Source organism: Oncorhynchus gorbuscha, linkage group LG01 (assembly GCF_021184085.1).
Source record: "Oncorhynchus gorbuscha isolate QuinsamMale2020 ecotype Even-year linkage group LG01, OgorEven_v1.0, whole genome shotgun sequence".
Taxonomy (NCBI): Eukaryota; Metazoa; Chordata; class Actinopteri; order Salmoniformes; family Salmonidae; genus Oncorhynchus; species Oncorhynchus gorbuscha.
This window is the reverse complement of record NC_060173.1, coordinates 74,534,551-74,557,005: the sequence shown is the minus strand read 5'-3', so window position 1 is coordinate 74,557,005 and position 22,455 is coordinate 74,534,551. Positions and strand designations below refer to the sequence as shown.

At 40.0% G+C, this 22,455-nt stretch overlaps 1 protein-coding gene and 1 pseudogene across 2 annotated transcripts; one reads left to right on the top strand and one right to left on the bottom strand.

Moving 5' to 3' along the window:
* The first annotated feature begins 2,082 nt into the window (after positions 1-2,082).
* On the top strand, positions 2,083-12,343 carry LOC124046698 (annotated as a pseudogene).
* Positions 12,344-13,106: 763 nt separating this feature from the next.
* Positions 13,107-20,791, bottom strand: LOC124042010 (mannose-1-phosphate guanyltransferase alpha-A). 2 transcript variants are annotated; one of them, XM_046360273.1, is made up of 13 exons: positions 20,664-20,791; positions 19,718-19,815; positions 19,532-19,635; positions 19,229-19,421; positions 19,038-19,097; positions 18,825-18,955; positions 18,643-18,657; positions 17,698-17,832; positions 16,699-16,796; positions 16,555-16,601; positions 14,847-14,939; positions 14,475-14,643; positions 13,107-14,271 (listed from the first exon to the last, which is right to left on the bottom strand). In XM_046360273.1, the coding sequence occupies exons 1-13, from the start codon at positions 20,701-20,703 to the stop codon at positions 14,171-14,173; spliced, it is 1,284 nt and encodes a 427-aa protein (XP_046216229.1). In that variant the 5' UTR covers positions 20,704-20,791; the 3' UTR covers positions 13,107-14,170. The 2 variants fall into 2 exon arrangements, with proteins under 2 accessions (XP_046216229.1, XP_046216236.1); XM_046360280.1 differs by lacking the exon at positions 18,643-18,657.
* Positions 20,792-22,455: the final 1,664 nt, after the last annotated feature.

The window sequence follows — 22,455 nt, the reverse complement described above, 5'->3', positions numbered from 1 at the left end:
TAAAACATCTAGATTGATTCTCAAACTATCAATTTTTCAACAAAACGTGATGTTACATTCACTAACACTGCTTTCCGCATGTATAACATTAACGCTGGGCTCGGGTTGCTGGTCCACGTTTTCTTCTTGTTTAATATCTTCAATATCCTCCTCTTCTTGTTGGCACCATTCTTTAAACGTTAGTGGATAAAACAAATCAAACGTAACTTTAAAATCATCAAGTAGTTGTGATGATGTAAAGATGCCACTTGTTCAGGTGCATTTTGGATTATCCCAGTGTTAGGGACGGGCCAGAAACATAAAACATATATATTCTATAAATAAATAAAAATGTTTGAATTTTCTAACCAGTGTTCATTGGGAAGACATATGAAGTGTTTTTATCAAAAGCAAGCACTTTTGCATGGTTATTACGTAACGATTGTTTTGAGCCAACTACACGTCTACAAAGGCACCCAGGCAAGATTAATTGTACCCTCTTATTGGTTTCCTAAAGCAGAGGTTCCCAACCTTTTTTTGGTTACTGTACCACCGACTGAATTTTGCCCAGAGTATTGCTAAATTTCCCCCCATGTGTATTTTACCAGTAGGTCTATGGTCTCATGAGTCTTCTCAAGTACCCTCTGTGGATAGGCCAAGTACCCCCAGGGGTCCTAGTACCCTTGGTTGGGAACCACTGCCCTAAAACATGCTCATTTGACAGCGTGCTTCCTACCTAAAAGGTAGGATGTAGAGCTATTGTTTGTTTTTAGGCCATTGCCCTATGCTTCTCTGAATTGAGAATTAATTTACTTAGATGCATTCTTTTCTATCATCAGTGAGAACAAGCGTTTCTATTGGACACATTCAGGTAGGCCCCTCCTCATTTAGTTCTGATTGCTTCTATTTGGTTCTGTTTGGTTCCTAGTGAATACACCCCTGATGTTTAACTTTCCATAAGCTAATGCTGCGTTTGCAACCAAGTGGGAAGTGGGGAATTTACCACATATAGGACTGGGAAAAGGAACTTTGAACGGCCCTCCAACTGGTAGGAACTAGTGAGAAAACATGTCTATCATCCTGAGCTCATATTTCTCCCACATGCTGACCTCTGACGTCACCTACCAAGGAAATTATCTTGATAAAAGCATTTTCGGCAGTTAAATGCAACAGCAAAACATTATTTATCAAAAGCAATCTATTAATATGCACTCTAAAAATAAAAGGTTCCTGGAGTATCCTTTAGGGGTTCTTCAAATTGAAACTGTGGGGGAACCCCTATAAGTTCCTCAAAGAACCCCTTTAAATGAATCCTCGAAGAACCTTTTGAATAACATTTTGGCGTTAATTTTTGAACAACTCCCCTCCCCTATTATTATTATTATTATTAATAATAATAATGCTATTATTGTTTTGTTAGTTATCTGTATAATTACAATTTTTTTCATCCTCCCTACACCTCTGATGAATATAACAGGAAACCTGTTAGATCACCATGCACTGCAAAATCATTCTGGCTACGGATACGGAGAACAACATATATTGGACATGGGGCTCTGCTGGGAGTTTACCTCATATTATTAATAATAATAATAATACACACAATAATAGCACAATACTTTAGTTGTCAGTGTTCATTATGATGAACCCCCACCTCCTATGTGGTTCTTGGAAGAAACCTTTGGGGGCAATTTTCAGTACTAAGAACCCTAAGCTTCTTCAAAAAACTTTGAGGATCTTAGAAGGACCCTTGTTGAACCCCTAATTCTTTTTACAATAACAATCATTTGTTTACAAGCATGATAGCTGTACTTTTAGTTTATGGTTTACGCAGCTTGTTGGCCAATCAGCGCTTCGCAATGAGTTCAAAGCACTTGAATATATCAAAGCATTATTTACGACTTCACTACTGGTAAATTCCCACCTCCCACTTGGATACGAATGCAACATTATCCTGGGACTTGTAGATAAGTGAATGCCCAGTCAAATTAATTTTTGTGTGTAGTCTACAGGATTTAAATGTTGGCACACTACTCCACTATGCCATTTAGCTTTTGTTCAGTTCAGAACATTACAGCCCCAAAAAAGATGTGACAAGACAAAATGTTGAATGGTACACAGTATGGCTTCAGACATGTTGTCACTTGAGACACATTTCAAGACGTATTCCATTCTAATGCGTCAAACCAAAAGACATGTTCATGTGTGAATGGTTGTGAGATGTTATGGTCAAATCTTGCAATTCGCATGTACACATTTCATGTCATGGCATATTATCTTTTTTTGTTCTATCATTATACACTTTTGGAACATAGAATGATGTCTAACACAAGCCTTGTCACTCTGGTCTTTTCTTTTCATGACAGAATTCATTGAAGTAGTGAAAAACTATGATGCCACCAAGAGGAAATGGCTACCTGCAGAGCTGGAGCTGAAGAGACACAAGCAGCTGATGGTGAAGTCAGACATAGCCCAGGCTGCCCTGGAGGTTGAACTGAAAAAAATGTCGCAACCAGGTCAATGTGGAGATTAAGAAGCGCTATAAGCCCGAAGCAGACTTTCAGCACTTGGTATGGATCCCTTTGACTTTGTTAGGCTGTCCTATTGGACTTTGAGGTCAAGAATTCATTATCATTAGGTCATTATCATGGTACGTGTCCGATTGTTATTAGCACCATCATCTCAAACTTCCCAACATGCTTCTCATAAACTGAAGCCACTTACAGTTTGTTGATCAATAAATGCATGCTTTGTTTGGTTAATGTTGTACTTTCTGCAGTCTGTAAGATGATGGGATAAACTTTTACCTTAAATGTCATACAGTACATTCGGAAGGTATTCAGACCCCTTTACTTTTCCCACATTGTTAACTTACAGCCTTATTCTAAAATGTATTAAATATTTTTTTCCTCATCAATCAACACACAATATCCTATAATGACAAAGCAAATATCACATTTACTCAGTACTTTGTTGAAGCACATTTGTCAGTGATTACAGCACTGAGTCTTCTTGGGTATGACGCTACAAGCCTGGTACAAATGTATTTGGGGAGATTCTCTCATTCTTCTCTGCAGATCCTCTCAAGTTCTGTCAGGTTGGATGGGGAGCGTCGCTGCACAGCTATTTTCAGGTATCTTCAGAGATGTTTGATTGGGTTCAAGTCCGGCTCTGGCTATGTCCTGTTGGAAGGTGAACCTTCGCCCCAGTCTGAGGTCCTGAGTGTTCTGGAGCAGGTTTTCATCAAGGAACTCTCTGTACTTTGCCCCGCTCATCTTTCCCTCATTCCTGACTAGTCTCCAAGCCCCTGCCGCTGAAAAACATCCACACAGTATGATGCTGCCAGCACCATGCTTCACTGTAGGGATGGTGGCAGGTTTCCTCCAGTTGTGACACTTGGCATTCAGGCCAGAGAATCTTGTTTTCTAGGTCTGAAAGTCCTTTAGGTGACTTTTGGCAAACTCCAAGTGGGCTGTCATGTGCCTTTTACTGAGGAGTGGCTTCCATTTGGAAACTCTACCATAGAGGCCTGATTGGTGGAGTGCTGCAGAGATGTTTGTCCTTCTGGAAGGTTCTCCCATCTCCACAGAGGAACTCTGGAGCTCCATCAGAGTAACCATCGGGTTCTTGGTCACCTCCCTGACCAAGGCCCTTCTCCCCCAATTGCTCAGTTTGGCCGGGCGGCCAGCTCTAGGAAGAGTATTGGTACTTCCAAACATCTTCCATTTAAGAATGATGGAGGCCACTGTGTTCTTGGGGACCTTCAATGCTGCAGACATTTTTTGGTACCCTTTCCCAGATTTGTGCCTCGACACAATCCTGTCTTGGAGCTCTACAGACATTTCCTTTGACCTCGTGGCTTGGTTTTTGCTCTGAGGTTGACTGTCAACTCTGGGACCTTATATAGACAGGTGTGTGCCTTTCCAAATTATGTCCAACCAATTTAATTTGCCACAGGTGGACTCCAATCAAGTTGTAGAAACATCTCAAGGATGATCAATGGAAACAGGATGCACCTGAGCTCAATTTCGAGTCTCATAGCAAAGGGTCAGAATACTTATGCAAATAAGGTATTTCTGTTTTTTATTATTCATAAATGTGCAAACATTTCTAAAAACCTGTTTTTGCTTTGTCATTATGGGGTATTGTGTGTAGATTGATGAGATTCTTTTCATTTTTTTTAAACCACTTTTAGAATAAGGCTGTAACTTAACAAAAATTAGGAAAAAGTGAAGGGGTCTGAATATTTTCAGAATGCACTGTATATCCACACAGCAGCGACAATTGCAACTGATGTGTGATATACTGGTTCACGACAGGAAGTCCAATGCATGCCTGAATGATGAGCAGAGATCTATGCTGGCCAACTTCAACCACAGGGGAGCCAATGTCACCCAACACAAGAGCAAACAATAGGCTACTACAAGTATAGTCATATCCCAGTTCTTTTTTAAATGACCTCATACCTTATTCATTTGGGTTTTGTTTCTATTGATTTCTCATTCGATTATCTGTCATTGACGAGTCTTCATTCCCGTCTCACTCTGATATTAGTTATGATAGAACTGATGATGACACTTTATCACTGAAAATCCACATTTAAACCAAGATTAAATTATTTCATCTGTACCCTTATATGACAGTGTAAAAGCTTGTGGCTTGTGGATGGTCCGTGTATCACTCTTTCACGTATTGTTTCAATGTGTACAGGTCCTGGATATAACAGTGGTAAACCACTTAAGTCGAGGGCAAGAGAAAAAAGGGTAAGTGTGGACCAGAGGAGGCTAGTGGGAGGAGCTATAGGAGGATGGGCTCATTGTAATGTCTGGAATGGATTTAATGGAATGGAGTCAAATGTTGTTTCCATATGTTTGATGTATTTTGTTACCAATCCATCCTCCCACCAGCCTATGGTGTGGACCTCTTGAGGTTTAAGTTATGATTCATTTTGATAGATCTTTGACCCATGTTCTGCACTTTTGGGCATTCCAAGCTATCTTCCATGACACCAAATGCAGGTGCTCCCACTGGAAAGACAGGAAGAGTAGGTGGTCGCTCAGAAGATCACCTTGGGGGAAGACGAGTGGAAAAGGTAAGCAGAGGCATAATGTGGATTTGACCCATACTTTTCATAAAAACAAGGCTGCAACATGGAGGTCTATGGATTGGTTAACTTTAATAATTAGAAAACAATTCACTGGGGTTTCAGTTTCAACCACATGAAAACGATTAACTGAATTGTTCAAGTTGAAAATCGATTCTTTGTCCTTTGTTTCAAAATTGATGCTTCTGGTTTTACACTAAATCTTTTACTAATAAGTATTGGCCTTCACAATGCAAAAGCAGTCCAGTTTCTGAATGTTATTTGAACCACCTGGAGTGGAACTAAGGCCTTTTTACCAGGGAGACAGTTACTTGGTTCAGCCAGTCTATCTTAAGCCCTTGGCACAAAAAACATGAGTTTATTTTTAGTTCAAACATATAGATTCATTTGATCAGCCGGTCGTTAGGTCTTTGACAATAAATCATTAGACATTGTGTGGGATAGAAATAACCTTACTGGATAATCAATTAACAGAGAACCCTTAATATACACCATGATTTGTCTAGTGTTACAGTTACCAAAACATTAATGCGGAATCATCTGATGTGTTCATGGCCATTGTGTCCCTGTAGTTGGGCCTAGTGTGTTGTCACTTCCTACTAGCTGGCGTATTCATCAGGCCCTCTGCTCAGCGTCATCCTCTCAGTGCACAGAGCAGCACACCCGTTTGCTCAGGTTGAAATAGCACAGGACCATTCACATTGTGCTTCCCAAATGGCACCCTATTCCCTATATAGTTAACTACACTATATATACAAAAGTATGTGGACACCCCTTTAAATGAGTAGATTATGCTATTTCAGCCACACCCATTGCTGACAGGTGTATAAAATAGGACACAGCCATGCAATCTCCATAGCCAAACATTGGCCGTACTGAAGAGCTCAGTGACTGTCAACGCGTTACCGTCATAGGATGCCACCTTTCCAACAAGTCAGTGCCCCACTCAACTGTAAGTGCTGTTATTGTGAAGTAGAAACGTCTAGGAGCAACAATGGCACAGTTGAGAAGTGGTAGGCCACACAAGCTCACGGAACAGGACCGTCAAGCATGTAGCGTGTAAAAATAGTCTGTCCTCGGTTGCCACACTCACTACCGAGTTTCAAAATGCCTCTGGAACCAACGTCAGCACAATAACTGGTCATCGGGAGCTTCATGAAATGGGTTTCCATGGCCGAGCAGCCGCACACAAGCCTAAGATCACCATGTGCAATGCCAAGCGTCGCCTGGAGTGGTGTAAAGCTCTCCCCCATTGGACTCTGGAGCAGTGGAAACGTGTTCTCTGGAGTGATTAAACACGCTTCACCATTTGGGAGTCCGACAGACGAATCTGAGTTTGGCGGATGCCAGGAGAATGCCACCTGCCCGAATGCATAGTGCATTCTGTTTTTCATGATTCGGTCTAGGCCCCTAAATTCCAGTGAAGAAAAATCTTAACACTACAGCATACAATGACATTCTAGACGATTCGGTACTTCCAACTTTGTGGCAACAGTTTGGGGATGGCCCTTTCCTGTTTCAACATGACAATGCCCCCGTGCACAAAGCGATGTCCAAACAGAAATGGTTTGTTGAGATCCGTGTGGAAGAACTTGCCTGGCCTGCACAGAGCCCTGACCTCAACCCCATCGAACACCTTTTGGATGAATTTGAACGCCAACTGCGAGCTAGGTCTAATCGCACAACTTCAGTGTCCAACGTAACTACTGCTCTTGTGGCTGAATGTAAGCAAGTCCCCATAGCAATGTTACAACATCTAGTGGAAAGCCTTAACATAATAATGGAGGCTGTAATAGCAGCAAAGGGGGGGACCTCATATTAATACCCATGATTTTGAAATTAGATGTTCAATGAGCAGGTGTCCACATACAGGTAGTGTATATACACTGGGTGTACAAAACATTAAGGACGCCTGCTCTTTCCATGACACAGACTGACTAGCTGAATCCAGGTGAAAGCTATGATCCCTTATTGGTGTCACCTTTTTAAATCCACTTCAATCAGTGTAGAGGTGGCAGGTAGCCTAGCGGTTAGAACATTGGGCCAGTAGCCGAAAGGTCACTGGTTCGAATACCTGAGCCTTCAAGGTGCCCTTGAGCAAGGCAGTTAACCCTAATTTCCTCCAGGGGCGCCTTACTACTAAGGTTGACCATGTAAAACAACACATTTCACTGCACCTATCTGGTGTATGTGACAATAAAACAAGTTTTATTTCATTTCTTTTTTTACTACTTTTAGTGCAGGAAGGAATATGGTATCATCTGGGATGTAGCCTTTCTGACTGCCTTGTCACATTTATTCTCCTCCCACATGCACTGTAGAGATCACTTCACTCTGAGGGAGCAAAGACTACTCAGCACTGTGTGAGTTCATTCAATATGAGTAGGCCCACTCATTAATCTTGAAAATGGCAAGTGTTTCATACTTTTATTCAGAAAGTTGAGACTACGATTGTGAAAGCAACCGTCACAAACCCAGAGACTTTCCGGCAAGAGCATTTGGAAAGGACAATAAAGCCTACCTAACTCAATCCCTGTGGCTCAAGCTGTTTTTCCCCAATTCCCATGCAATAAAATGGTCAATGTTCTTGACTCCCAATGATGAAACCACTGATGACCCTGAAACCACCGTGGAGCTCGACACCATAGCAGAGATGGAAATGACCACCACCACAGAGCCCAGACTCAAACGGGTCTTCCCTCCCACTTTGAGACACTACTTCCTGTCTGAAACAGAACTGTCTCATTGATATCATCTTCTTAAGTTAAACTACAGTTGAAGTCGGAAGTTTACATATACCTTAGCCAAATACATTTAAACTCAGGTTTTCACAATTGCTGACATTTAATCCTAGTAAAAATTCCCTGTCTTAGGTCAGTTAGGATCACCACTTTATTTTAAGAATGTGAAATGTTGATTTATTTCAGCTTTTATTTCTTTCATCACATACCCAGTGGGTCAGAAGTTTACATATTAGTATTTGGTAGCATTGCCTTTAAATTGTTTAACTTGGGTCAAACGTTTCGGGTAGCCTTCCACAAGCTTCCCACAATAAGTTGGGTGAATTCTGGCCCATTCCTCCTGACAGAGCTGGTGTAACTGAGTCAGGTTTGTAGGCCTCCTTGCTCACACATGCTTTTTCAGTTCTGCCCACAAATTTTCTATAGGATTGAGGTCATGGCTTTGTGATGGCCACTCTAATACCATGACTTTGTTGTTCTTAAGCTATTTTGCCACAACTTTGGAAGTATGCTTGTGGTCATTGTCCATTTGGAAGACCCATTTGAGACCAAGCTTTAACTACCTGACTGATGTCCTGAGATGTTGCTTCAATATATCCATGTAATTTTCCCCTCATGATTTGCACTTTTCGCACCAAAGTACGTTCATCTCTAGGAGACAGAATGCGCCTTCTTCCTGAGCGGTATGATGGATGCGTGGTCCCATGGTGTTTGTACTTACATATTATTGTTTGTACAGATGAACATGGTACATGCAGGCGTTTGGAAATTGCCCCCAAGAATTAACCAGACATGTGGAGGTCTGGTTGATTTTCCCATGATGTCAAGCAAAGAGGCACTGATTTTGAAGGTAGACCTTGAAATACATCCACAGGTACACCTCCAATTGACTCAAATGTTGTCAATTAGCCTATCAGAAGCTTCTAAAGCCATGACATAATTTTCTGGAATTTTCCAAGCTGTTTAAAGGCACAGTCAACTTAGTGTATGTAAACTTCTGACCCACTGGAATTGTGATACAGTGAATTATAAGTGAAATAATCTGTCTGTAAACAATTGTTGTAAAACATACTTGTGTCATGCACAAAGTAGATATTCTAACCGACTTGCCAAAATTATAGTTTGTTAACAAGAAATTTGTGGAGTGGTTGAAAAACAAGTTTTAATGACTCCAACCTAAGTGTATGTAAACTTCAAACTTCAAATGTACACAGTGACGCTTGAATAGAAATTGTTAGTACTATTTAGAATATGTATAGAACTTTTAACCATCTGGGCTCTATTCAGTTGATTAGTCCAGAAACGTGTGAGCCATGTCGGAAGAGGATCCAGTTCGGATAGATGGCCATGACGTCCAGGGACTGCTTTGTGGTAGCTCATCCCGAATGTAAACAGAAGTGTCTGAACTACTCTGTCTCTGCCTCATGTGGAGCTCATGGATCTGAAGTACCTCAACTCAATATTCCCAAAAGTTCCAACCTTGCTTTGTTCTGTTTGTTAAAAATAAGCATTTCAAATTAATTTGCAGGACACGTTAGAGAGCTTTGCCCCACCTACCCAGCTTAGGATCCCTCAGATAATTGTTCAGTGCGTGAATGAAATTGAGAAAAGAGGATTGGAGGAGCAATATTATTCTCAATCTGGAATAGTTTCTATTCAGACACATTTATATTTGACTAGTTATCAGCATGTTTGACTTCCTCCTCCCTCTGTTGTTGCAGAAAGGCATTTAACGTGTTCCTGGGGGTGAGCGTATGGTGAAGCAGCATGCCCAGAGTGGATGACATACACATCATTTCCTGAGGAAACTGAAGGAGTCTCTCATCACCTTCAGGCTGCATAGAACCTTAATGGAGGCCTGTGGTATGTGATCACTTTTAATGACAGGGTTGGGTTCAATTCGGAATGACTGAATTTAATTACATTCAAACAATGAATTTGAATTGGCTACACCTCACAGCAAGCATAATTTGAATTGCATTTGAATTGAAGGAAGCAGAATTGAATTCAAAGCAATTTAACTGAGATGTGAAACATGAAAGTTTCATTCAGTTGACAAAAGGATAGGCCACTTATTATTGCAAAGCATACAACAAATAAAGACTATGATGATGTGTAGAATAAATATGCCTTTTGAATTTCGTTTCACAGTCATCGGGGAGTTGTCAAATATTACATCAATAACCATCTACCCTAAATGGGTCAGGTTTTTTTTTTTTATTTTATTTTTTTACCTTTATTTAACCAGGCAAGTCAGTTAAGAACATATTCTTATTTTCAATGACGGCCTGGGAACAGTGGGTTAACTGCCTGTTCAGGGGCAGAACGACAGATTTGTACCTTGTCAGCTCGGGGTTTGAACTCGCATTCTTACCCAACAACCACTTGCTGCCGCCCCGAGGTTAACGCATTCTCCAACACTTGGTTCCTAAGGTTTTGCGAGGCGATTTTGAGATGCTCATTAAAAATCCATCCATGAGCGTTACTGCCAAATACACTGCATCAATCATTATATTCATGTAGATTACATAGCTCAGATACTTTAGTGTGGCTTCAAACCAGAGGCCAAATCACTGTAAATGTTTGAGTGCAACACTCAGAAATCCTGCTTTACACACTCAGGGTCGAGTCCTAACTTCCACTTAATTCAAATTCTCACTTCGTCTCCCAATGACATCAAAATGCATGACTATAAAGTGTAAATAATACTAAAGTGGAAGTTATGCTTTGCCCAACACAATGAACAGTCACAGGGTCATTTATTGGCGTGTGACCAATTCAAAAATGTAATTGTAATTAAAGGAACCCCCTCACCAGAGGAATTTGCCGCCACTATTTTAACGTAATTTCCTGTCCTAGAGAGGAAATGCACGTTTAGGTTCCACCTTCAAACTCAGAATTGACCCTAACCCTGTTTAATGATAATCAATTACCCTATGGCTGTTTATAAACTTCCACTTAAGTAGAATTTTCACTTTAGCTTGAAAATTTGAGTTGAGTGGAAGTTAGGATTCCCCCTGAGTGTGTGAAGCAGGATTTCTGAGTGTTGCACGCAAAGTGATTTGGCCTATGGTTTGAAGCCACACTAAAGTATCTAAACTATGTAATCTACATGAATATAATGATTGATGCAATGCATTTGGCAGTAATGCTCATGGATGGATTTGTAATGAGCATCTCAAAATCACCTCGCAAACCTTTAGGTATCAAGCGCTAGAGAATGTTTACACTTAACCTCATCCATTCAGGGCAGATGGTTATTTCCTTGTTGTAATATGACTCCCTGATAACTGTAAAACTCCCTGATGACTATAAAAATATCAACACTCAATATTTCTCCCAGCCCAGTTTGTCTACTTCCAGCATATTAATTTCAATCTTATATATGGTCTTGAGTGAAGAGTAAGTGGTAATTTGTGGCATGCTGGGAATGAGCCCATTTAAATCAGTCTCTCTCGCTCTCTGCCTAAAAGCAGATTGACTTCAGGACATAACACCAACCCTTTTGTAAATTGCATTGAGATGTCTGAAGGAGCCCAGGGCATTTGCCATCCACGAAATGACTAATGCTACAAAGAACTATGATGTATCTCTAGAGGCCTTCTGAGTCATAATGGAGTGAGTGAATCAACAAAGAGATAATTGCCAGAGGGAGTGTAGATTATTTTGAGGTATAACGTTATTGTATGTCTCAGCATTTTTCTCTGCTGTTCTTTGTCCTAAGGGCCTCACTGATGGGTTGTGTATCGCTTACAGAGATTACAGATGACGACAACAGCGCAGCAATCATTTACCAGGCCATAGCAGATCTGCCAAAGCCTAACAGTGACACACTGGTTTTCCTCATGCTGTATCTACAGAGGTAACACCCAAGGGTGATGGGATACCTCCCTGTGTCTTTAGAGTGATTATTTTTTCTCCCCGAGAAGGTACTATTTCCTCAACTTAAAGTTCCATAAATGACAAATCCCATAACTTGTCAGGAAATTGAGCAAAATTGGACCACTCAGTTGCAGGTTATTGCAAGAGTAAACAGGACGTTTATATTCAATAAGAGGTTAATGTCTTCTTAATAAGTTTATTGCCCACTGTAGAGTCCTGCAGAGCCCCTTATGTCAAATGGGACCAGAACAGAACAATTTGTCTAGGATGTTTGGACCAACCATTATGGGACATGGAATGGCAGAGCCCTTCCCCACGACCCTTGAGAGAAACAATCAAAGCCAAAATGTGGGCACTGTCTTGTGTATAAATGTCATGCAATTGTGATCTTCACTATTTCACAGTGTTTCAGTATTTAAAATAAATAAATATCAAGTGTCACATTGAGTATTTCCATTGATCTGGTCCTTTCAGTGCTGTAACATTTATGCAATGCTACCCATGTAGATGCATGCAATATGTGTAATGCCTCTGCATTTGTGAACCAGGTTACTGTCGATTTCATCATCTCTCTCAGATCACAGGCCGAATGCTGTCGTTCCCTGCTGAGAACTGGAAACGCCACCTCATGGTGTAGAACCAGGTTATATCAGTGATCGATGCCAATGTCAGCCACAGCATAGACAGAGGGCAAACAAACAACCTGACACCAACACTCAGCTGCTGTGTGCTATTGAGAAACTCCACCGTCAATGACTACTCAACAGCCCTTGCCCAAATGTAAACGGGGTGATGTGTCAGTTTTAATGTACACGATGCTGGATTAGGACAAAAGCTGAATCCTCATGGTGCCTCCAACACGTATCTACCATCTCTTCAGATCGTCTGTTTAACCCGCCGACTTCCCCTGAGCTGTGTATATACCCTAAGACTCCTACCCATGGTTCCCTAAAGGGCAGAATGAAGAATGCCTTCAACACGTAAGACCACTTTTATTTAATTAAAATAGTTTGAAATCTTTTAACACTTTTGAAATTTATCAAAATAGTTTTGCAGATGGCATATGACAATTCGCTACCTTTTCTCATTGTCCTTGTTAGAATCGGCTTTTTTGCAGTAGCAAGGCAAAGACTGACACGGTTAAAGTTATTTACGTCCCTCAACTGATATCATTGTGGTTTCCTGACTTCTTTAAATTGGATTAGTTTTGTGTGGATAGTTCAGTGGAACGAAGAACGTTGGTATGTTCTTGGGAAAATAAAAGCACTTCACATTTGATTACATATCTGTGTAAAAAAGTTAAATATTATATGAAATGTTAAGTATTGTAAAATGGAGTATGATAGGGCAGTGTACATTTGAGGAACTCTCAGCACTAATGCATGACGAACACAATTGGGTAGCTGTGATTGAATAAACTGTATTATGAAACATTTCTGCATGATCGTGAGAACCAATGTTTTTTTTCTTAAAATTGGAACTGATGGTTGCAATTTTGTTACAAAAAAACACTTTTGGTAATTAAAAAAAGGTAAACTCAGGCTGAACCATAAGTGATTGATTAAAGCCAAAATCATTCCATTTCAAAATGAGTCACGCAGGAACAACATTTAATGATGGTTAACTATATCCCATTATGATCGTCACAAATAACAAAGTACAGAATCGAAGGCCAGAATCTCCAGGTCACCTGTTATGTTCAAATTTCAAGCAAACATTTCTTGATTGCTATTTAAAAGTGGAAAACTGCGATTGGTACATCCATTTTTGGACTTTTGCAGATTGCCCCTTTAATCAAAAGAAACATGAGACGGTCAACAATGTATTTCAGAGAAGAATGTCAGAATAACTCCTGCAATTAAAATGGTCACGTTTTAAAAATCAAAGCACTCATGTTGAAAGGCCCCCAAATTATCACTCATAATTAAACAGTTTGTAACCAATTCCTTTTATTTTGCAATCTTATAAAAGTCTGCAGCTGATTAGTTTACATTTTCAGGACGCAATTTCTGAGTAACAAAAAGTTAGCACCACCACCTAAAGTAAGTAATGGCAGCAACCCCATGCCAAAATATGACCATTATTTTATAATTTCCCTTACATGGTAGTGAATCCATCATACAGAGCTCATTATAGGGCTAGTGCAGAAATGTAACAGTTAAAATACATTCTATGAAACGTACGTTTCATAAAAGTGGTGGGATGACATTCAGACGTGTCGAAGTAAATCAAACCAACCAACGCTCATAATCAGACTCCCAAAGCATCTAAAAAGATGGTAACATCAGTTAATGGGGGGGATACACAATATCAAATCTAGAACTTTCCAAACACCTAAATAAGTGTCATCTCCTTTTTATATATTTATCTTATGTACAATAACCCAGAGGCAGTGGCATTGTTCTTCAAGCTAAAATCCTTCATTTGGTTTGACACTAAATGAACAGCGCACACAGAAAATTAACTACAATATAATTTGGTTTTTGAAGCTCCGGTTGAGGTCTTTGTATGGCAGAACAATTGAGTTGAGTATGATTACCTCGGCCGGGATAGTTACATTACAACCTGAAAAAAATAGCAATATTAAAACATTGTCATGGTGACATGCTCCAAAAATCAACATGAATCCAATACCCTTTTCACACTATTGCCCTGAAATGCACTGTGCTGGCTCAGAGATTTCCTTTTCAGCTCGTCCTTTCCAGCAACTATGGTGGTGGTGTAACCAGTCCAGCTCAACTCAATGTTATAAGTTATAGGCAACTTACCAAGAATGGTGATTGATGGTGTGAGTTCTCCATCCCTGAAGAGTGTTTCACTATCTATTTTGGCATAGGGGTCATTTGGATTGGGGTCACTGGGAGTTCCTTCAACTCTGGCCCATTTGCCGATAGTGCTGTCCCATCCCACTATACAGTTCAACACACAACTGTGATCCTAAAAGAACCATATGAAAATGGAATTAGGTCAGTGTCAATTATCAATCCTGGTTTAAACAAGTGGACATAATAAAAACATGATCTGTGTGCTATGATAAAGAAGAACAGCCATTTCAGCATTTATTTTTTTGACTGAGGAACTGGCCAATTTTTCAAACAAAAATTTGTCAATGTTAAGGTAGGCCAATAGGAACTGCTTGCCTGTAGAGTAGCCCCATGGAGAATAATGGACTCCCTCACTCGCACCCCAGCCCCGATGGTCACACCTGTGCCTATGGAGACGTTGGGACCCAACTATAGAAAGATATTTATTTAGATGTTTTATTAGGTATCATTTATTGTCTTTTTGTTGTTGTAGCATGTAGTGTCTTTGACTGTTGAGGAGTTGAATTGTATAGTATATACACCACCGTTCAAAAGTTTTGAAAGAAAAGCACATTTTCTGTCCATTAAAATAACATCAAATTGATCAGAAATACAGTGTAGACATTTTTAATGTTGTAAATTACTATTGTAGCTGAAAAAGGCAGATTTTAATGGAATATGTACATAGGAGTACAGAAGCCCATTGTCAGCAACCATCACTCCTGTGTTCCAATGGCACATTGTGTTAGCTAATCCAAGAAAACCCTTTTGCAATTATGTTAGCACAACTGAAAACTGTTGTTCTGATTAAAGAAGCAATACAACTGGCTTTCTTTAGACTAGTGGAGTATCTGGAGCATCAGCATTTGTGGGTTCGATTACAGGCTCAAAATGGCCAGAAACAAGGACCTTTCTTCTGAAACTCATCAGTCTATTCTTGTTCTGAGAAATGAAGGCTAGAAACTGAAGATCTCGCTGTGTACTACTCCCTTCACTGAACAGCGCAAACTGGCTCTAACCAGAATATAAAGAGTGGGAGGCCCTGGTGCACAACTGCGCAAGATGACAAGTATATTAAAGTGTCTAGTTTGAGAAACAGAGATCTCACAAGTCCTCAACTGGCAGCTTCATTAAATAGTACCCGCAAAACACCAGTCTCAACGACGACTCCGGGATGCTGGCCTTCTAGGCAAAGTTGCAAAGAAAAAGACATCTCAGACTGGCCAATAAAAATAAAACATTAAGATGGGCAATATAACAGACACTGGACAGAGGAAGATTGGGAAAAAGTGTTATGGACAGACGGATCTAAGTTTGAGGTGTTCGGATCACAAAGAACAACATTCGTGAGATGCAGAAAAAAATGTCATGATCTGTCAAGCATGGTGGATGCAATGTGATGGTCTGGGGGTGCTTTGATGGTGGTAAAGTGTGAGATTTGTACAGGGTAAAAGGGATCTTGAAGAAGGCTATCACTCCATTTTGCAACACCATGCCATACCCTGTGGACGGCACTTAATTGGAGCCTATTTCCTCCTACAACAGAACAATCACCCAAAGCACAGCACTAAACTATGCAAGAATTATTTAGAGAAAAAGCAGTCAGCTGTTATTCTGTCTATAGTGGCCAGCACAGTTACTGGATCTCAACCCTATTAAGCTGTTGTGGGAGCAGCTTGTCCGTATGGTACGTAAGAAGTGCCCATCAAGCTAATACAATTTGTGGGAGGTGCTTCAGGAAGCATGGGCTGAAATCTCTTCAGATTATCTCAACAAATTGACAACTAGAATGCCAAAGGTCTGCAAGGCTGTAATTGCTGCAAATGGAGAATTCTTTGACGAAAACAAAGTTTGAAGGACACAATTATTATTTATTTAAATTAAAAATCAATATTTATAACCTTGTCAACGTCTAGACTATATTTCCAATTCATTTTGCAACTAATTTCATGTATGTTTTCAAAGAAAACAACATTTCTAAGTTTTCAAACTTTTGAATGGTACTGTATGTAGGTAAGTAGTAAGAGCAAGGATAAGCACTTACCACCGCAGTAGGATCAATATTGGCTGTTGGGTGAATGTAAACATTTCCTGAAAAAAAATTATAATAATTGGTATAAATACACATGTAAAGACAACCAAAAACTTCAAAAAAGTAACAAAAGGCAAGTAATGTACTATAACCTACCACTTATTCTAGGCCCTCCTTCCTTGTTTGTAGCCAGTCTTTCAGGGTGGGTTTTATGGTACTGGTTGAGGTACAAGCGACTGGCGTATATTGCAGACCTGTAATTTTTTATTTACAAAAAGCAAATTGTAAAATGGGGAAATGTAAGATGACTAAAGTTAATAAACTCAGCAAAAAAAAGAAAAGTCCCCTTTTCAGGACCCTGTCTTTAAGATAATTCATAAAAATCCAAATTACTTCACATTGTAAAGGGTTTAAACACCGTTTTCCATGCTTGTTCAATCAACCATAGACAATTAATGAACATGCACCTGTGGAACGGTCGTTAAGACACAAACAGCTTACAGACGGTCGGCAATTAAGGTCACAGTTATGAAAACTTAGGACACTAAAGAGGCCTTTCTACAGACTCTGAAAAACACAAAATAAAGATGCCACGGGTCCCTGCTCATCTGCGTGAACGTGCCTTAGGCATGCTGCAAGCAGGCATGAGGACTGCAGATGTGGCCAGGGCAATAAAATTGCAATGTCTGTACTGTGAGACGCCTAAGACAGCGCTATACACTATCAACAGATATTCTCATATCTGTTGATAGTGATTGCCGCCAGACTAGAGGTACAAGGACAAAAGACACATTATGTACGGTTGTATTGTATTGATGCCATTCGGTGAACACTGTATAGTTCTGTAGCCACTGACAAAGTCACTGCCTTCTGGTTTTTAGCTCTTGCAAGCCTCTCGGGCTGGGGTTTACAGAACATTTGGTGATTTCTAATTAAGATAAGGGCCTGCTCATAGAAGGCCAGTTAGACATTTTCCTGTGCTTGTTGCAACTCCTAATAAAAAAATCTATCCGGCTTATTACCTTTACCTAGTCTCCTTTTTGTTCACCTGGAAATTCCTATTACAGATTCAGAAGATGGTTGAGTATCCTACTCCAACATCTTCAGGTCCCACTGACCACACACATTATTCACAGATTGAGACGACCTACTCACCCTGCAGATTTGATTTGGCTCCAGATGGCAGGTGTTTTGTAGACATAGAGCTTGCCCTGCCCAGCCAGGGCTGTGAAGATGTCCTGTTCTAACCGAATGGCCTCAGCCCGATGCCAGCCATTGGTCTGCTCGTCTCTGTGAGGAAGATACCAATCTATGAGACCATGCTCTTAATATTTATCTCTGGGTGCGTTTGTTTTGCATCATCCAGTAGCCACATTTTAGACCATTCAATTGGTTTTAAAGTGATACCTCCACCCAGAGCACCAGGCGATGCAAAACAAGCGTGATAAATACAGTGTTTTCTAAATGTTAGCTCACAAACGCTTCCGATTGGATTGTGACCGAAGGCTAGCTTGAAGGTCACAAGAAAGTTTGAAAGACTTTAGATGGGTTATTAACAGCACCAAAGTCACCAAGAAGAGTTGTCAAAGAGTCATTGATTCACCAAGTGCCCAAGGATACAGTGGGGACTGTTAAAAGTTGATAAAGCACAGTAGTATTAAAATGGATTGTGAAAGCAAAAGTCATTTGACAAAAGAGGGATCAGAGGCAACATGGTTGACTTGAGTAATGGAACACATACTCAAGGAAGTCCAAAAATATTCTTATATCAAGGTCAATGTCACAACAATCCCTTTGAATGGGTCCAAATTTGATAGTTAAATATCTGATTGTGCGATTTACTACTAACAATTGTATAATTGTGTATGCCAACTCCTTCAATCTTGACAAATGATGATGATGTGCACATCAAAAGATAAGTGAGTGTGTGGAACCTTCCAAAAACACACCTTTGAGAGTGATGTGTCACCCCATGTGCTAGTATTGTGACTCAATGAAGAGATACGCTTTTTAGATAGATATTTTTGTGTGACGTATTTGACTAATGCGCATCTCTACTCTAAAACCACACCGTGCAGTGGCCTAGTTGTACCGACTTACCCCTCGTATGGATATCTGGTGATGGGGACGGGAAACAGAATGATGGCAGGAAAGGGGAAAGGGAAAAAGACAAATGAGGAGAAACAATGATAGGAAATTATCAAATTTGCATGCACCACTCCCATGCATAGAGATCCTAGGATCTCCCACGATAGGTTCCCTGAGGGATCCCTCCCACTCACAACAGCATGTCCTGCTGGTTCTTCTGGAAGACTGCCCCAATGTGTTGGAAGATCTCCGGGGTAAACAGGTAGATTCCACAGTTGATGATGTCACTCACAAAAGTGCTAGGCTTCTCCACATAATGTAAAACCTGAAATAAGAGCAAAACAAATACTTTCTGGGTCAAGTAATAATTGTAAATATAGAAGCGTGACTAAAATGTACTGCATCACCTCATTCGTTTGCTGGTTTTCCACAATACAGCCATAGTTCATGGACTGCTTTCTGTTTGCCTGCAAAATAAAGTAAAATAAAACAAGTGAGAGACAAATAATGATATCCCATTGTCTCCATCAAGCATATTCCCAACTTTTCCCTGTATTGTTGAAGGCCTAAGCCATAGAAATCATGGATGTCTCCTCACAGTTGTTCCCAGGATGACGAAACTGCTAGACTCGCCGTGTTCCTTCTGGAAGTTGAGCATCTCTGGTAGAGGAAACTCAGAGCACACGTCAGCATTCATAATGAAGAACGCCTCAGGGCCACCAGATAGAATCTGATCTCTGAAATGGTAGATGCCGCCTCCAGTGCCCAAAGCAGCATACTCCTGCAAATACCTACATATTTTCAACAAGTTCATCAATTAGACTACTGTCCATCCATATGTTCTAGACTTTGTCTTATTATGACAACATTGACACAAAATTACTATGATCCTCTCCTTTACCTGATTGAGATTTTGAATTCCTGCTGTGCGCTAGACATGAATCTGGTAAGTTCTTCATTTGGCTGGTAAAAGCCAATTAGCAAAATCTCCTTCATATTTGGCACCTATGGGAAAAATGCAAACCATGTTTCTTTCTACCAATGATGAAGAGAGGGACATTTATTATTTTTGTCAGTGCTAACCTACCTTGGCACATTCTTCAACGTGATGCTGAAGCATGGGCACACCAGCCACTGGAAACAAGGGTTTCGGGACCTCAAAGGACAATGGTCGAAACCGTGTACCTGTATGACAAGTAGGGCAAAAGTCACCTGCTCAGTTGATCATAATTACATTTTGATGACCTGTCTATCGTCGATCAGCACGCCAGTTCTTTCTGGAAATAATTAGAAGATACCTTGGGAAAATTAAAGAAGCTATTACTATCCTAGATTATATTATATTATATGGAGTTGAAAGCACCCCTATTCTATTATTTTCTGTTCTATTTTGGTCTAGTGTTGAAAGCCCCAACTTGTGCAATGTGACAATTCAAGTATCTAGCACAGAATGTCTATGCCAGGCTATATTGACAGCTAGCTGTCAGCCCTTTTTCGACAACGCTCATCGGAAAAAATTCTTAGATATGGCAAACTGCACCTGAGGGTTTCCATGTTCACGCCACGTCATTCATTAGCCTACAACTAGGGTGTATTCATTATGCAGATTATCTTGCAAAACGTTTTGCTCCAAACGCTCTTCAACGTGACGGAGAAGCGGTTTTCTTAAACGTACATTGTTGTTCATTTCAATTGTATGGTTTCCACGCGTTGCCATTCAAATCTGTAATAGTCTGCGAAGTGTTTGGCACAAGCACCTATCGATTCGGCTATGCGGTGAAGTCCGCTTATTTTTTATGAAGAGAGACACGACTTCACTTCAACTTCCGTTTATGAACCAAAAGGAACTCAACAGCGTTTGGAATAAACGGTTTCTGTTGCAAAAAGTTTTGTAACAGAATTGTCGTAACGAATACACCCCTAAACTAGCCCTTCAGAGCCAGGCTAGCTAACAGCTAGCTAGATATGTGGCTCTAGATAACAGAACTGGAGGAATTAACATGTATGAACTTAGTAATTTACTTAACACTCACCTTTCTGTGGTCCTCCAATGAGAATCACAGATTTCAGCATCTTGAATTTGTTGTAGCTAACGTTAGCTGTCTACTAGTAATCTGGATCAAATCCTGACTTTGTCTTCTTCCTGTTTGTTTGTTTTTGCTTAAAACGTCATCACGTAAAACGGAGGATTGTGGGAAGTGGTGTTTTGTATACCTTTGTATATCAGAGGCATGTCAAATAATGAGTGGATGAATGCTGTGATGTTATATTCTGCTAGTTGTGACATGAATTATATTTGATTGTAAAACTTTAATGGGGGTATTACATGAATGTATCCTGCTCATCACATTCTCTTCTTCCCACTACTAGGATTCCTTCATGTCTCAAAGTCAGTTCAAATCCGGGTCAAACACCTGCTTCACACTGATACCTGTTGTTTCACATCATATTTATGCATGAAAACTGCCTAAGGTCAAAGAAGATCATGAACTTCAATAAAAGAGAACTATACATAAACAGATACAATAACAGAGGAGTTTACTTTCTTATTTGCTCATTAAAATGTAACCTGCAGTAAAATGATCTCCCAAGTGGTTTCTAAAGCACATCTTTTCCACGTTAACTATAACATATGCAAAACCACAGATAGTGTTTGTATCAAACGGATGGAACACCATACTGTGCAATAATCAAAAAATTAGATATGAGTCTCTTTGGAGAAGTTAGGCCTCTTCAGCACTCAAAATGTGCAATTAGAGAGACATGCTTAGAGCAGCAGTAAGCATGAGGTTGGATCTGCTGCTATTCTTAACTCCGTGTCATATATGACTTGAATTTGAATAAATCTGCACATGTAAAGTACTCTATCTACCCATTTCCCTACCCTTCACAAGAACAAAAGGATTAACCACTAGGGTGCAGCAGCATAATAAGATTATGACATTTCAGGATGTCAGTACTACGTATGTTTAGTTAACGACAATGCAAAAAGTCACCTCCAAAATGTTTGGCACCTATGATAAAGATGAACAAAAAACATAATACCAGTAGTAATCTGTCATTTTCTAACAAGTGGGATTATATTTTTCTCTATTAATGATTCAATGGAATTAAACAAAATTACACATCTCAAATAAAATGAAAAAAGTAGCCAAAAACGAAGTGTCATAATTATTGGCGCCCCTGTTTTCAATACTTTGTGCACTGAGACTGAGATTGGAGAACATATTGGGACAGATCTTAGACCATTCCTCGATACAGAATATTTCCAGATCCTTGATATCCTTTGGTCTGCGCTTAATGACTGCCCTCTTCGATTCAAACCACAGGTTTTTAATGGGGTACAAGTCAGGAGAATGAGATGGCCATTGCGAAATGTTTACTTTGTTAACTAAACCATTTCTTTGTAGATTTTCATGTGTGCTTAGGGGTCATTTTCTTGCTGGAAGATTCACTTGCGGCCAAGTTTAAGCCTTCTGACAGAGGCAACCAGGTTTTTGGATAAACTGACATTTTTGGGCACATTCTTACCATAATTCTGTAAACAATTTAAGATCTTCATACTGTATATCTGGTACACCTGGGTCATTTGGTTTTGTATTCTACATCACTGTAAATATGTGTATATACACACACTTTACCTTTCAGAAGCTTGGGGTCACTTAGAAATGTCCTAGTTTTTTAAAGAAAAGCATATTTTTAAAAACGCTGTGATCTCGTACAAACACCCGTCTCAACTTCAACAGTGAAGAGGCGTTGCACCAGATCTTCAATTTCTTGGCAATTTCTCACATAGAATAGCCTTCATTTCTCAGAATAAGAATA

Coding starts and splice junctions, on each gene's coding strand:
- LOC124042010 (XM_046360273.1), bottom strand. CDS start 20,703: ATGCTGAAATCTGTGATTCTCATTGGAGGACCACAGAAAG. Junction 18,956..19,037: donor AAAACCAGCAAACGAATGAG/GTGATGCAGTAC, acceptor CTCTTATTTCAG/GTTTTACATTATGTGGAGAA. Junction 14,644..14,846: donor TCCATGGGGCTACTCTACAG/GCAAGCAGTTCC, acceptor TGGTTCTTTTAG/GATCACAGTTGTGTGTTGAA.